Genomic DNA, 15,361 nt, shown 5'->3' on the forward strand with positions numbered 1-15,361 from the left:
TGACATCAGACACTGAGTCTCCGGTTTGTGGCTTTGTTGTCCACCTGTTTATCACTGATTGACCAGGTTGATGCCAGCGGGTTCTTCAGATCTCAAGGGATGGACTGGGTGGCGTTTTCACCCATACTCTGAGACGCCCTATAATTACATTGGCACTGCACGTACCTATGAGGAAAACACTCATGGACTGTCAGGCTTGGGGTTACGTGGTTTCAGTTTACGTCTCAGGGGTGCAGAGTCCTAGTGCACATGCAACCGTGGTTCAAGTGCCCAAACCAGCTTCACACCAAGTGGGGGTGGCATCTGGGAAGGAAAGCAATTCCTCTTACTCCACCCCTTTCCACCACTGGCACACACAGGCTTGCCTTGAGCCCCCGCGAAATAAGACAGAGATGAAATCTTAGAATTAAAGTTTTCAAATGCAATTAATCGTTCCTTAATATCCAGGAGTGGCAGATATACAATGCTTTCCTTTTCATGGTAGGTCAAAGATGAAATCTGATTATGCTTTGAAGGGTGTGGTTTGCTTCTTGAAATTCCCTGCGGTGTCTTTAACATTGTGTTGCCCAGAGCAGGGTAAGGGGCCTTGTGTAACCAAGGGGAGGCGCACTTGTCTGCATATATAGAGGCAAGAGACAGGAGCCGCACTGGGAAAGTCAGACCCAGCCTGCACAATGAAGAAACAGAGTAAGAAGGAGGCAGCCCCACAGTGTGAGCTAAGTAAGTAGCCAGCAATAAGTATGTAACAGTCCATGGAGTCTACGCACCAGAGCAGACCTGGAACGCGATAAGGAGGCTCCAGGCATTTTATTTTCTAGTTGCAATAGAAGTTCCTAAAGGAAAGGTTCTGGTCTGGAGGGACTTCATCAAGCCTTTCTGAAACACCCCATATGTGTTGCAGAGAGATTCTCAAAATTAATTTGTGCATTTTCTTTTCTCTCTAGGAGAAATTCTGTATGGAAACCAGCCTGTATCGGATCATTGATGATTCTCAGACCAGTTTTTTGGGTTCCTGAATTTGCCTGTACTTTGTACTTTATTTGGATTTTCTTTTTTGCAGTTTACTCTCCTTTCCTCTTCTCTTGGACTCTTTTATCAACTAATAAAAATTTCTCCTAGCAGTTTTTACACGAAGAAAGATGTTGGAGGGTTTTATGCTTTTCTTCTCTAGGTCTATGACTTGGTTAGATAAGCTTGGTTACCTTTAAGGAAAGCGGTTATGGGGGTGATGTGGGGGCCGGGAGAGAGAGAAGTCTAAGAATGTTTCTGGTAGCTGTAAACGACATTGTAGAAGAGTAGGATGGTTAGGCAGATTATTTTCTCCTTTCTGAAGCACCACTAGCCTGGTCGTCATCTTCAGAGAAAGACTGGGATGTGCGATTGAAACTGGGAATGGAGCGGGACTGCTTTTGGGTAGGTGGAAAATAAAGTTTGGGAGAAGAAGCGAGGCAGCTGAGTAGGAAAGCGGAAAACAATTCATTGCGAGACTTGGGAGTAGGGCACCTGACGCCGCCGAACTGGCTGCACTAGCTGATGCTTCGCGGTCCCTCCCAGGTGTGGGGCGCTCTTGGTGGGGCCGCAGATACTATGATGTGGCTCTGGGGGCGAGAGGCGGCTATACTTTGCAGGGTGGAGTTGGAACTCTCTCAGAGCCGTGTCTCAGAAGAAATGATCTTGTCTTCCAGGGACGTGAGGTCACGGCGAACTACAGCCGGAAACTTACTCTTCTGCAGGTTGCTAGTGGGGTGGGAGACTCCACAACACAGTTTGTGTTGGACCAGCTCCAGCACTAGCTCAGCCGCAGACAGCTCCCGCCCAGGCCTCCGTGGCCCCGCCCCTAGTCAGCCCTGGAGTGGGCGGAGACTCGGGATCCGTAGTCAGCCTGCCACGCGCGTTGGCCGCTACGGCGAACAGGGAGAATCCAGCCAATAGGAACGTGCAGCTGCGATCCTGTCGGCCAATCGCGGGGCGTGTAGGGGGTAGGCTGGCGTGGCGCTGGCTCCAGGGATATGGAGCCGCTGGCGCGGGGACCGATTGTCAGGTGGTTGCGGAGCCGGTAAGGTGGGGAGCGGGCCAGGTCAGGGGTCACGCGGGCGCCCCGCTTTCCCCGGGCTCCGGGCGGCTCGAGGGCCAGTCTGGGAGCAGGCGCCGCGGCCAGTATTTGGCGTGCGGGGCGCCGGGTGGGTCTGCGAGAGGCCGGGAGGGCCTGGACGCGGGTTCCAGACGGAGCCGCATTCTTCAAAGGAAGAGCGAGAGGAGGGCGCCGGGAGCGGGGGGCGGGAAGCGAACGCCGGAGATCGCAGGGGCCTCGCCCCTTCCCCGCCGCGGCCTAAAGAAACCTAAAGAGAAAATGGCTGTATCCCTGGGCGGATCTGCCGCGTTCCGGGGACCCGTGGTCGAAGGTCTGCTGACCCCGCTTCACACCGCGGGAGAGGCCGACGGACGCGGGGCAAGGTCCCCTCGGCCTCCTTCTTATCTTCGGAGCCCTGATGTCCTGTCCGCTCCCTGGGCCTCCCGCCGCCGCACTTAAGCTAAAGAATTCATTTTACTCCAGGCGACATCCAAGAAGCGCCTCTTCGTGTGACGGGCCTGGACAGACCGCTGAGTCCTGGTGTGTAGATCGGTTTTAGGGCTGTTGTGCAGCCTCCAGGCCCAGGAACTTTTGTAGGGGCGTTGTCGCACTCCGTGTGTGAGAAGGGTGGCTGGCTGCTCGACGTCTGTTCGGTTTCATAGGTTCCTGCTGTTACAGCTATGTTTACTTTTGGATGTTCTGTTTTTGTTTTTTGTTCAATTGGTTTTCCCCAATTCTCTTCATATATCAGACTATTTCAAAGAGCATCATTGAAGGAGAAGTTGAGTAACCTGGACTTGAGTTTTCCTGTGTGTAAAGTGAAGATATTCTCATACCGTCCACTGCTTTCAAAAGAAGTGTTAATGGAGTTAAGGGAATATGACACCTCTTTAAAGCAAAAAGCGAAAGCAAAAATTCTATGGAATGCGAGGCAAGAGGAGACAGGTTTCCAGAAGCTTATGCTGGCTGTAATTCTAATGAATATTGCTGCAATTAGGGGACTTTGTGTTTCTCCCTTGACTCTTGTGGAATCTGAACCCCAACTAGTTTGCAGCACTTCTTGGCTCTGTAAACCTTTGAGCAGGATTCTTAGGCTCTTTTTTCTTTTGTTTCCACATACTTAAAATGGGAATTGATAATATCTTGAAGAGTTGGTGGTGAGTATTAAATGAATTAATACACATAAAGTGCTTAGAACAGTTCCTAGCATGTAGGAGCTTTTGTTATTAATATTACCTGTTAGTGCCTTCTTTTCCCCAAAAGATTTCACACTAAAAGAATTCTGACCTTATCACTTACTCTTTGTCCAGAATCTGCTGAGCCTATTGCCAGTGAACCCTTAGGCCTGTTTTCCATTCACATCTTGTGACTATAGGCTCTGCTGGGTGTTTGTCATTAAGCAAGGTTGGAAACTCCAGCTATGCAGTACTGTCTGTCCATGATAGCTGTGTTGGGTAAATGAAAACTTTGGCTGTTTAGTTTTTCATTGAGTAATATTTCATTTACAATCTTGGCCTCCAGACTGTTTTTTTTTTTTGGACCCAGTACCAAAAAGGCCATGATTGCAGCACACTTGGTTCCTCAAATTTCCGGGATGGCCATGGGACTTGGGTGGGGAATTTCTGGGCAGCTTGGCCGCACTTCTTATTAGTGAATGGGGAAGCTTGATGCAAGTCTTACTCTACTGTTAGGAAATCAGCGGTGATCCCTTGGAATACGCCACAGAGCTAACTAAGCAGCTTTGGTTCTTTTGTTTATTTATTTATTCATTTATTTATTTTGTTTATTATTTATTTGGCTACATCGGGTCTCAGCTGAGATGCGCTGAGTTCTCTCTGCGGCATGGGCTCAGTAGTTGCCCCACTGCACGTGAGATCTTAGTTACCCAACCCGAGGATCAAACCCACATTGCCTACATTGGAGAGGGAACTCTTAACCACTGGACCACCCAGGAAGTCCTTGGTTCAGTTTAGACTCAATGAAGTCGTGGTTAGAGGTTACACACTGGTATTTACAAAGCAGCATCTTTTCTATTAATAATTGACTTTTAGTTCTAAGAGCTTGGGTGAGTGCTGTGAAATCAGACATCTTTAGCCCCTGTCTCCTTATTGTGTATGTAGATAGAAATGTCTGCTGACAGACTTAGGTTCTTTCTGTGAGTTTAAAAGTTTCTTTGAGGTTCTCTTGATACTATCTGGAAGGCTTTAATCGAAGACATTTCTGTCTTGCAGTTCTCCCCTTCCAAGAAAACTGCTGTTTACATAGGTAGCCGAATTGGGAACTAATGGCTAAATGAGAAACTTTGGATTTACAAAAAAAGAACACGGCCTACTGCATAAAGTATGCTGGCCTGTATGCTAGCTTTGTATTAAGACAATTTAGTATTTGTATAGTGTTGAAAGTTTGATGTTGGCTTTGTGCGAGTAGAGAACATTGTGCTTTAATAAGGAGGACAGGGAGTGATATCTTTAAAGAGTTGAGTGCTTGAGGCAGAGAGGGAAGCCTTTTTCTTTAATATTGTTGTCATCTTTATCATGTGAGTCTGATTGGAATAAATATTTTGGAAAAGAGGACAGGGAGCATTTGAATGTGCAGAATATGAGGAGTTAGGAGACTGAGATCCTTCTTGTCTCAGCCATCCAATGCCATTTAGTCTTTTGATAATTTAACAAACGTATATTGAACAATTAATGTTTTTTTGGCCCCTGGAGACACATGAAGAGCCCTCCAGGTATCATCAGGAATATCATGGATATAGTAAAACAATAAATATGAACTATAAACTGTAATATCAGAAAGGAATGTAAAAGAGTTGGCCAGGAATGATAAAAATATATTTATTGTCTAATTCCTCTTCCACTTTTAATTTAAGATCAGAGTAACTTACATTTTTTAATGTAAGGATCAGTTCCCAGGAAAAACTTAGGTTGGGAAATTAGGGTTCTTAGTCTTGTCTTTGTTCTTGTTGCTAGTAGGTCATCCTGTGTGGGTATTTTTGTTTGCTTTGGTTCCATTTATTACTAATAATAGAGTGTCTATAAAATTCCTAGGTAATGAAAGGAGGCTGCAAGTTAACTATTGAAATTTCAGCAGGTTCCAGAGAGTAGAAGGAGGCCTGGAGAATCTTATATACATTGTCTGTTTTTACAGATAATTTTTCTTTGCTTTAAGCAAAGAAGCTTTGAGGAAAATATGTACTTAATATTGTTAAGGTCAGTCTGCATTGAGGGAGCCTGTATCTTTCATTGGAATAAATAAATTGAATGTAATCTAATGGTAATCATTCCTCACGTTTGCCAGAGAAAAGCTACCTTAAGGGCAAAACGTTCTTTTTTCCCCTGAGGCAAGAAGTGGGTATAGATTAGTTTAATAGACTTTCTTACCTAAGGGTAAAGCTGTCTCTGAAATTTTTACAGTGCTTGGAGTTGTGTTCTGAGATAGTTGTGTCAGGCCCAGAAGGCCAGGTTGGGCTGTCAAAGGGAAATACTGCTGTAAACTTCGGTCGGTGGGGAGGAAATCAGGGGAAGCTTACAGTGAGAGCTGGGAGGAGCAAAGACCAAGCACTAGTTTCTGGAAGTAAGATATTAGTGGCCCTGACGTGTGAGCAGGCAAGGAGGTTTGGAAGCTGGCTAAGCCTCAGAGGGCTGAGCATAGAAAGTGAAGAGCGCTATTTAACAGATACTAATTGGGCCCTTCTAATTCTGAAGTCTCTGGCTGATGAGTGATATTTTTGTCTAAAAGCTCAGTACTTCTTAGCCTGGCCACATTTCTCCCCACTGTTATCGTCTTTGACACCCAGGCAGCTGCTGTTGTTATCAACTGTACTCTTCCTCCCCGTATCTTACCCCCCCTCTCCTCTTCTTGCTGCCTGACCTTTCTCTTCTTTCTTAATCATTAGATGTTCTCCATGTTAGGTTTTCCTTTCAACCATAAAACAAATTTTCAAAAGTCTTAAGTCAGGTGGCAACAGCAAACTTGGTCAGTTGAAATTGTGGTACTCTGATAGACTAAATGAGATGTGTCCAATTTTCAGATCATTACTATGACATAAAAAGTAACATGGAAAAAAAAAAGTAACACAGTCTGTGGACCTTGTGCCAGAGAGAGAGAGAGGCTCTGATGTAAGTGAAGTACCTTGTACAGTAGCAGCACTGTTTGTACTTTATGAACTGGGTGTGCTTTTGTGACTTTCAGCTTACTGAAATATTACCCACTAGGGTAGAGAGGATTAGAGTTTCAAGGCCTTTTTGTTAAGCTAACACCAGAAGGGCTTTTCGCTTTGTTATTCTGTCAGGAAGTAGATGTAATCTCTTTCCAACCTGTCTTTTTTTTCAATATGTTGATTTTATATCAAGTTCTTTTTTATGAGAGAAAAATAGAATTATTTATCGAAATTTAAAAAGCAATTCCAAACTTCACATCCTTAATTATAATTTAGAAATTGACATGACTTTTCTAAGCTGTTTTCTCTCCCATCACCCACTGTGGGGGGAGATTTTTGGAATCAATTAGATGGATATCCTGATGGAAAGACTGAGAAATGGGTGCTTTATTGACCGAGAGTGGAAAAAGAGGAAGTTACCATTTCTCATTTTGAAAAATGGCCGGTAGTATTTCTTATTAAAATCCATAAGTTCAGGGGCTTCCTTGGTGGTCCAGTGGCAAAGCTTCTTTGCTCCCAATACAGGGGGCAGGGTTTGATCCCTGGTCAGGGAACTAGATGCCGCATGCCACAACTGAAGATCCCTTGACCTCAACTAAGACCCAAAGCAGCCAAATGAATAAATAGATACTTAAAAAAAATATATAGGTTCAGACAGCAAGCAGTGAGCTCTGTTTGAACCACGGAATATTTCAGTTTTGTTGACTCCCAGTCATACGGGGGCAGGAGCTCACCTTCATGAAAGAAAGAAAGTGAAGTCGCTCAGTCATGTCCGATTCTTTGCGACCCCGTGGGCTGTAACCTACCACGCTCCTCCATCCATGGGATTTTCCAGGCAAGAGTACTGGAGTGGGTCACCATTGAAGAACATCTTATATAAAAGCTAGATTAATAATAATGGTTTAGTAAGATTATCAAGTACTTTAGCCTTAAAGTAGACCTTTAGAGAAAAGGGAATTTTAGAAGGATCTAGAAATCTTTATGTTTTCTTCAAGCAAATGGAATTCTTTTTTAAATTTTTTAAAAAATCACAACTCCTTTTTATTCTCTGATAAACAACTTGGGTATGACTTTTAAGGCCAGTTTCCACTTTGTCACCAACATGTTGAACACTGAACATTGGCTGAGGAAACATCAAGAGGGAGAAGAGGTGGCTTTACCAGTCAGCTTTAAACATTCCTGTTCATATTTATCTGATCAGCTGATTCCATGCACACTTTTCTGGTTGCCTCTGTGAAACTTCTTTTCCTACTTAATGCTGTCTCTGATTTTATTTATATAATGGGGGAAAGTAGGGGAGAAGAATTAGAGGACTGTTCAAAAAACATTCCTCTCCAAAACTTAAAATTAATTTTAGGGAGACCTTTGCAACAGCTCCTAAGATCAGTGAAATGGTTTTAGGTACCCTTGCTCTCTATAAGAGAGTTTTCTAAGAAAAATATTAGTTTAAATTCAAGCATTTTTTTAGCCATGGGGGGAAAAGTTGAAGTTGTATGTATTTAATACTCAGTATTTCATACTTCCTTGGTGGCAATTTTTAAACCAGTTTTGGGCTATTCACATTGTTCTTCTAGAGTTCTTGTAAATGTCAAGAGAACACCTGGAATTACTGTGAATTAAATTTTTATACGTTATTAGAACTAGTAAGTGTTGGAGGATATAACTTTTTATTTTGATGTAATTTCAGACTTGCAGAGAAGTTGGAAGAGTCGTATCAGGGAATAAGTGCTTTCAGAATAACATGATAATGATAGTACTAAGCAGCAGATGCCTTGGGGAACATGGAAGAGGGCCATTTAACCCATATTAGGGAGTGAAGAGGAGGATTTGCTGAGGAGGATTTTTTTTATTTCTTTGGATTCAGGAGAAACTTCCAAATCTCAATTTCAGAGCATGGCTGTTTGTGCACTAAGTCCAAGATCTCTGGTTATCCACTGCAGAAGCTCTATCAGAGAGAATTGATCCCTGAAGTGTTCATTGAGAAACGGAAGGTGCCTTGAGGTGTTTGTTGGGAAACAGTAAATCTGCATGATCTTTATGTTTTTAAAAAATAAGCGATACATTTACTTGCCAATTTTTTTTTTAATTGCAAAACTGCATACAGTGTATATTCATGAGAGGTCCTTTTGCCTGACCTCGTTTTTGCTCCTCCACTCCTTCCTCTTGGAGTCGGTGTTAGTTTTTGGCATGTCCTTTGAATTTCCTCTGTACATGTATTTTCTCAGTCTCTCTCTTTTGTTACATAAATGATAGCATACTGTTCTATAAATTATATCTTTAACTTCACAGTGTATCTTGGAGATTGTTTCCTATCAATCCGTTTAGATCTGCCTTATTTATGGTATTCCATTCTATGAATGTCCTAGGTGGTTTTAGTCTTGACACTACAGTGCGGTGGGAAATATTCTTGCATATACTGATACTTCCTGTACAAATATTTCTTTAGTATGCAAATTTAGAAATGGAATTGCTGGGTCAAAGGATATGTAGACTTTTGACATTTAGACAGAAAATGTAATTAGCATTCTTATCTTATAAAACAGTCTCAACTTTTTTGATAAGGAATGGGATAAAATAGTTATAATACATTGACCCGTGAGTGCCTTTTTTTCCCCTGCTGTTGATGGTTGTTTGATAGGAGGAAACTTACTGGCTTTAAGAGAAGGTGACACTTAGTGGTTGGGGGTGAGCTAGAATGTCAAGGCATGCTGTTAATCATAAATATCAGAGTCCTGCAGGGTTGGTTCTTGTTCCTTGTGTCTCCACTTGATCTTTTTCTTAACGTAATTTAATGACTGAAATGACCTGGTGGTTTGGTCCTGGAGAGCAAAGTGGTCTTATTATTAACTTACTTTTTCTATCTGGGTGTTGGATTTCCATGGAGACCTAAACTCTGTGCAGCACACCAAGCATACTGACTCTCCATTCCTTGCCCTCGTTATGTTCTCCAGACACTGCAAGCAATGGCGCTTATAGTTTGTTGACTGTTTAGATGAGAAATTTGGAATAGGAAATTCCTGATGGTCCACTGGTTAGGACTCAGTACTTTCACTGCTGGGGCCTGGTTTGATCCCTGGTCCAGAACTAAGATCTGTAAGCTGCATGGTGCAGCAAAAAAAAAAACCAAACCAGCAAACAGGTTGGAATCTAGAATCCATTTTCTTTCTTCGAAAGAGATTTCACAGAGAATATCAGACTTCTTGTGTTTTACAAGTTCTGTAAGTAATTATGGGAGTAATCACCTAGAATACTAATAGTAATTATTAAAATTTTTATCTTGAGATATTTCTGTTTAAAATTATTTAGCTGTCACCTTTTCACACTTCATATTGGGAAAAAACACACTACTATCTCAACTGTTTCCTTTATAAAGACACAAGGTTTAAAGGCCTCTTTTGGATAGGAATCTTCCTCAAATGTACTGAACACTTCTGTGCCTTCTGAAACCGAGTATCAGTTATCATACAAAATTAATCGAATTTTATTTATTCTTCATGAGTAGGGCAGCAATTAGAAACTTGAGTTATTCTTAATAATAGTAATATAATATTAATAATATTCTTTAAAAAATAACCACTCAACACTTTTTGGCACTTCTTTCCATTTTATTTATTTATTTTTTGGCTGTGCTGTGTGGCTTGCAGGATCTCAGTTCCCCATTCAGGGGTTGAACTGAATCCCAGGCCACAGCAATGAAAGGCTAGAATCCTCACCACTGTGCTACCAGGGAACTCTCAATAACACTGTTTTTGGGGGAGTAGGGTGAGGGACCTGTGCTGTGTGGCTTTTGGGGTCTTGGTTCCCTGACCAGTGATTAAACTTGCCCTTTGCAGGGAAAGCATGGAGTCCTAACCACTGGACCACCAGGAAATTTCCAATAATTTTAATAATAATGTTCTCAGAGCTGATTGAAGTATAAGGAAGTTGTCTCATATAAATAGCCCACGATTTCCTGTGTAAGAGCTGTAGTCCCAGATTGGATTTGTGGTTTCTAATTTATTGTGTGTTAACCTGGCTTCTTAGAATTAAGTAAAAGTAAAAAGGCTCTGAGTGGGGTCTAGGAGCTGTGTTGTGATTGGAATCCAAGTGGTACTGCTGCTGAGTGGTCGGTCAGATGTGTAAGTCCCATTTAGTTGAGGTACTGGCTGAAAGAGGGGTGGGATTTAGTCAGCAGTATTGAGGTCTGCTGGCGAAACCATCTCATAGCTCAAACTGATAGGAAGGACATGGCTACTGTTTATTATAACCAGAGTCTCCTTATTGGTGACTATAGAGTTGAAAGTTTATATTTTCTAAATTAGCAAGATTTAGATGTTGCTATGTTTTATACTCCAGAAAATAGATGAAATCTAATACCCCTTTCAGGTCTTAATTCCGTAATTTGGCAAAACAGGTAAAGAATATGTCGATTTGTTGTTGTTGTAGTCGCTAAGTCATGTCCAGCTCTTGTGACCCCCATGGACTGTAGCCTATCAAGTGCCTCTGTCCATGGGGTTTCCTAGTCAAGAATACTGGAGTGGGTTGCCATTTCCCTGTCCAGGGGATCTTCCCTACTAGGGCTTAAACCCAAGTTCCCTGCATTGGCATGAGGATTTTTTTACTGCTGAGCTACCAGGGAAGCCCTAGAATATGTCGATAGATTATCTAAAAAAGAATGTAGAGCACTGTTCACATAAGAGCAATAATGGTACAAGAGTAGAAAAAGACTAGTAAAGGATAGACAAGCGGAGGCTTCCTCAGTTTTTCAGTAGGATAGTTGTTATTGGGATTCAAGGGGAAGTGGTTAACAACACTATTTACCTTTCCCATTATTTCTAAGTTTAGAATTAATTAAGAAGTAGATTCCTTAATCAGTGGATCAGAATTTTTAAACAATTAACCTTATTGGTGGAGTTGACTGGAGAATATGCCATAGATCTGTGGCCCAGTGGGCTTACTAATATTCTCTCTACCACCTGTTAAACTTAGCCCAGTTAAACGTAAGCCCTCTACCCCAGTTGAACTTAACCCAGTAGGAGGCTGGACATCTGGGATACCCCCTCACTACCACACACCCTCTCAACCCCCAATATCCCTCACTCCTCACCCCTCCTCGTAGGTTACTTATTGCTGATGGAGAGAGGTGCAGGCAGGCTGCTGTCTGTGCCTTTTTCTCCTGGTGCCTCAGCTCTCCTTGAGGGGAGCATGGTCATTCATTCTTCTCTCAGTTGTTGAAGTGTTGGGGAATGAGACCTGAAACCTTAAAGCTGAAGTCTCTCTCAGGGAAAGGTGAGACTGGGAAATAGTGGCCCTCTCCTACCAGTGCGCTGGTGAGGTCTTTCCCCCTTCCTGCCCACCCTCCAGAAACTTGAAACATGAGCTTAAATTGTTAGTTAGATCAGAGAGAGTTATAGATCTTTGTCCTTAAAAGCTCATCAAAATGGTGGGAAGTCAGTCTTTTCAATATTTGGGTTAATTGGAGGTAAAGGGTGGGAGACTGGGTGAATGATTGCTCGGAAGCCTCTGTATGGATGCTTTTTTTGTGTTGTTCAGACACTAAGTCGTGTCCGATTCTTTGTGACCCCTTGGACTGCAGCATGGCAGGTTTCCCTATCCTTCACTGTCTCCCGTGGATACTTACTAAAAACTACTTGCCCACTTGCCTGAAATACCTTTTGTTTCACTTTGGTTTCGAAGTGTTGCCAGTATTTCATTTTTTCCCCTTAAATATCTCTTAATCATATTCTGAAAACTGTGATTATTTTCAAGGTTATCTAATTCAGTAGAACAATTATTCTTTTTGCATAGTAAGGATTTAGTCATACAGTGTCACAGAATACTGGTTGTGAACTTGTTTTAATTTGTTCTTGCTAATTCCTCTCCTTCTCTTCTCTCTTTTCCAGAGTCCTTTTCTAAGAACTCAGGCACTCAGGTATCCACCATGGTGTTGGGTCCTGAACAGAAGATACCAGATGGTAATTTACAGCTTTGTGTCATTGACTCATTTTTGTTTGAAATTAGGCTTAAGCCAGTAACAGAGATTTACCATATTGTGCTTCTTGTCCTCTGTTCCATCAAAAATTGTCGCCATCTCCTGTCCCTCAACCATCAATGTCACGGAGACCTGCTCCATTCAGAGGTGACTTAGGTGACCTGGTGACTTAGGCTGTAAATGAAAATGGATTTATAACCACAGAGACCTGCCTCAATTTTATTTCCAGTTCTGAGATGAGCCAAGATGAGCTGCAAGTCTGATTTCTATAGCAGTAGTGTTTGTAAAGGCAGTCTTAACTTGCAGACATGGTATAAAAACCTCTGGGGTGCTTTGACTGCTGAAGGCACTTCAGGTAAGAGTGGAACACGAAAATACTGAGCTAGCACCTTAGAGAGTATTTCATGGACTTTATGCTTTGACTAATCCTGCCTGATTCTAAGTTTCTCCTTTAGAATTTCCATTTCTTTTCTGTAAGTTTACTCCTCAATTCAGTGTCACTTAAGATGAAGTGGATCAGTTCCCTATAAAAAGAAAGCTTTTGTTTTTCTAATTGGCGGTTGCAAGGGATTCTTGGAAACCCTGAGATTAGAGCTTTATGGTTAAAAAGAGCCATTTGATGGTCTCAGCAGACTGGGCTTCCTAACTTGCTGGTGAGTTAGCCCTTTTCTGTATGACCCTCAGTGGACACCGCCCCCCCCCCCCCCCCCCAGCCAGATTTAAAATTAGCAGCAAAATGCAGCAGGAAGACTAATCACACTGGTGATTAGTCTGCTCTGCGGTGAGCGCTCCTGTCACAAGGGTGACACCTCCCCCTCCCCAGGCTCTACACTGCAGGCCTTAGTCAGGTGGCAAAGGGTTCCTGTTTGGTTGTTTCCTTGCAGCTACAGATCTTAACCTGAAATATGATAGTGTTTTGTAAGTTAGCCATTTCTGGGGAAGCCTGATGGAGATACAATGTCCAAGGATGATCCTTTAAGTAAATCCTACCAAATAATGGGTGGGAGGTGGAGAGAGGAGTGTCCCGTTAGCCTGTTTCCTTCTAAAAGTTAAGATTTAGGTTATCAGTGAGGCTAGTCTGGGGATGTTACATATTGAGCCCTAGAAGACATCAGTAATTTTGGAAGAAAATGAAATGATTCTAAAAATTGGCAAGTGACAATAGAAGTGTGAAACTAGGGGGAGACAATTTGTGAGATTAGTGTTGAAAACTGATATAGAGCTTAGTGACTAGAGAAGAGGGTTGAGAGGGAGCTTTTTTACTGTAAGCATTTTTATGTTTCTCAAATTTTCAGCCATTTGAGTGTATTGCCTATTCAAAAATTAATTTAAAAATATAGTACTGGAAATTGAGATGGAGTTAGGTAGATCTTGTGCATTTATTTAGGTATTAAAAAGATTTAATTTTAGTATTTCTAAAGATGATCATTGATATTACCAACTGCATTGGGCTTCCCAGGTGGTGCAGTGCTAAAGAATCTTCCTGCCAATGCAGGAGACACAGGAGATGCGGGTTCAATCCCTGGGTCAGGAAGATCACCTGGAGTAGGAAATGGCAACCTGTTCCAGTATTCTTGCCTGGAAAATTCCATGGACAGAGGAGCCTGGCAGACTACAGTCCATGGGGTTGCAAAGAGTCAGACATGACTGAGTACCTTAATATTAGTGTGTTTTGTTCATTTTAATTCATTTCTTCTCAATTCTTTTAACTCAGAAGATGCTTCTGGAGACCATGGAGACTCTGCCAGTCTTGGTGCCATCAACCCTGCCTACAGTAACTCCTCAATTCCGCAGTCCCCCGGGGCGGGCTCAGCGGACCCCTTCACCACCTACTTTGATGAGAAGATTGCCATTCCTGAGGAGGAGGTTAGTGACAGGTCCTTGGAGGAAAATATTATTACCTAGGGAGAACCTATGTACAATGTCTGCTAGGCAACTGAAGATCAGCAATCTCAGAGTCAATTCTGACAGGCAATCTCTGAAGACTGAATTTTTGTAGTCAGAGAAACTGTTAAGGAAACTAAGGTCCTTGAAAAACCATTGCCAAGTTTTACTGGTGAGCGTTTTTTGATCAGAAAGCATGATTTTCATGTTCCCTTTTTTACGGTGCCTTTTGTCCCGTTTGGGTAGTGTTTGAGCACAGAGGTACTGTTATTATTGCTGGGGTTTTAGAATGAAAGGCTGTTGGAAGGGCAGGTAAGAGAAGGGCTCTTATTTGGACAGAGAGCTAACCAGGTTGCTGATAAGGAATGGATAAGATGGAAAAGAAACTTGGAGACACCCATGTCCAACTTCTGAAATCCTTTGTTCTTATGAAGCTGATATTGTTGCTTTTTATGTGACAAAATAATACATAAGTTAGACAAGCAGTTTGGAGGTGGTAATCATTTTTTTTCTCCAAGATACATTTTATTTTTTTAATTATTATTTCTTAAATTTTTTATTCTGTATTGGAGTATAGCCAGTTAACAATATGTGCTAGTTTCAAGTGGATAGTGAAGGGAGTCAGCCATACATGTGCATGTGTCCGTTCTTCCCCTGGAGGTGATAATCACTTTGTTCTGTATTCCTCTCTTGTACAGTACTCTTGTTTTAGCTTTCGTAAACTCTGGGCCTTCACGGGACCAGGATTTCTTATGAGCATTGCTTACCTGGATCCAGGAAACATTGAGTCTGATTTGCAGTCTGGAGCAGTGGCTGGATTTAAGGTGAACATGGAGTCTTCCCCCCTTTCCCTTTTAAACATTCACTACATACTTCTCCTCTGCTCTGCCTGTTGGATATCAACCTTGGGGGCTATGTATTGATTCTGTATTGGCTCTGACACTCAGATGAAAAGTGCTTTTCCATCTTTTTTTTTTTTAACCCCAACTAGGAAGGAGAATTTATTTATTTATTTATCCCTGGCTGTGCTGGGTCTTTGTTGCTTTGCTCAGGCTTTTCTCTAGTTGCAGCAAGAGTGGGGGCTACTCTCTAGTTGGGGTACACTGTAGTTGGGACTTCTCATCGCAGTGGCTTCTCTTGTCACAGAGCAGAGGCTCTAGATGTGCAGACTTCATTAGCTGTGTTTCCCAAGCTCCAGAGGACAGCCAAGGAGCTGTGGCATACAGGCTTAGTTGCTCCGTGGCGTGTGGGGTTTTCCTGGACGAGAGACTGA

The 15,361-nt window shown here is 42.4% G+C and overlaps 1 protein-coding gene across 7 annotated transcripts in view; it reads left to right on the plus strand.

The window, feature by feature from the left end:
• Positions 1–1,920: 1,920 nt before the first annotated feature.
• Positions 1,921–15,361, plus strand: part of SLC11A2 (solute carrier family 11 member 2) — a 34,504-nt gene continuing 21,063 nt past the window's right edge. The window contains exons 1-4 of one of the 7 annotated variants that reach the window (XM_043884291.1): positions 1,921–2,056; positions 12,116–12,187; positions 13,919–14,070; positions 14,787–14,912. In XM_043884291.1, the coding sequence (XP_043740226.1) occupies positions 12,154–12,187; positions 13,919–14,070; positions 14,787–14,912 (312 nt within the window). In that variant the 5' untranslated portion in view covers positions 1,921–2,056; positions 12,116–12,153. Of the gene's footprint in view, positions 2,057–2,473; positions 2,612–2,644; positions 3,229–12,115; positions 12,188–13,918; positions 14,071–14,786; positions 14,913–15,361 lie in introns of those variants that run through there. The other 6 variants (XM_043884320.1, XM_043884302.1, XM_043884339.1 and 3 more) reach the window with 6 other exon arrangements.

The sequence above is a fragment of the Cervus elaphus genome, chromosome 3, assembly GCF_910594005.1.
Source record: "Cervus elaphus chromosome 3, mCerEla1.1, whole genome shotgun sequence".
Taxonomy (NCBI): Eukaryota; Metazoa; Chordata; class Mammalia; order Artiodactyla; family Cervidae; genus Cervus; species Cervus elaphus.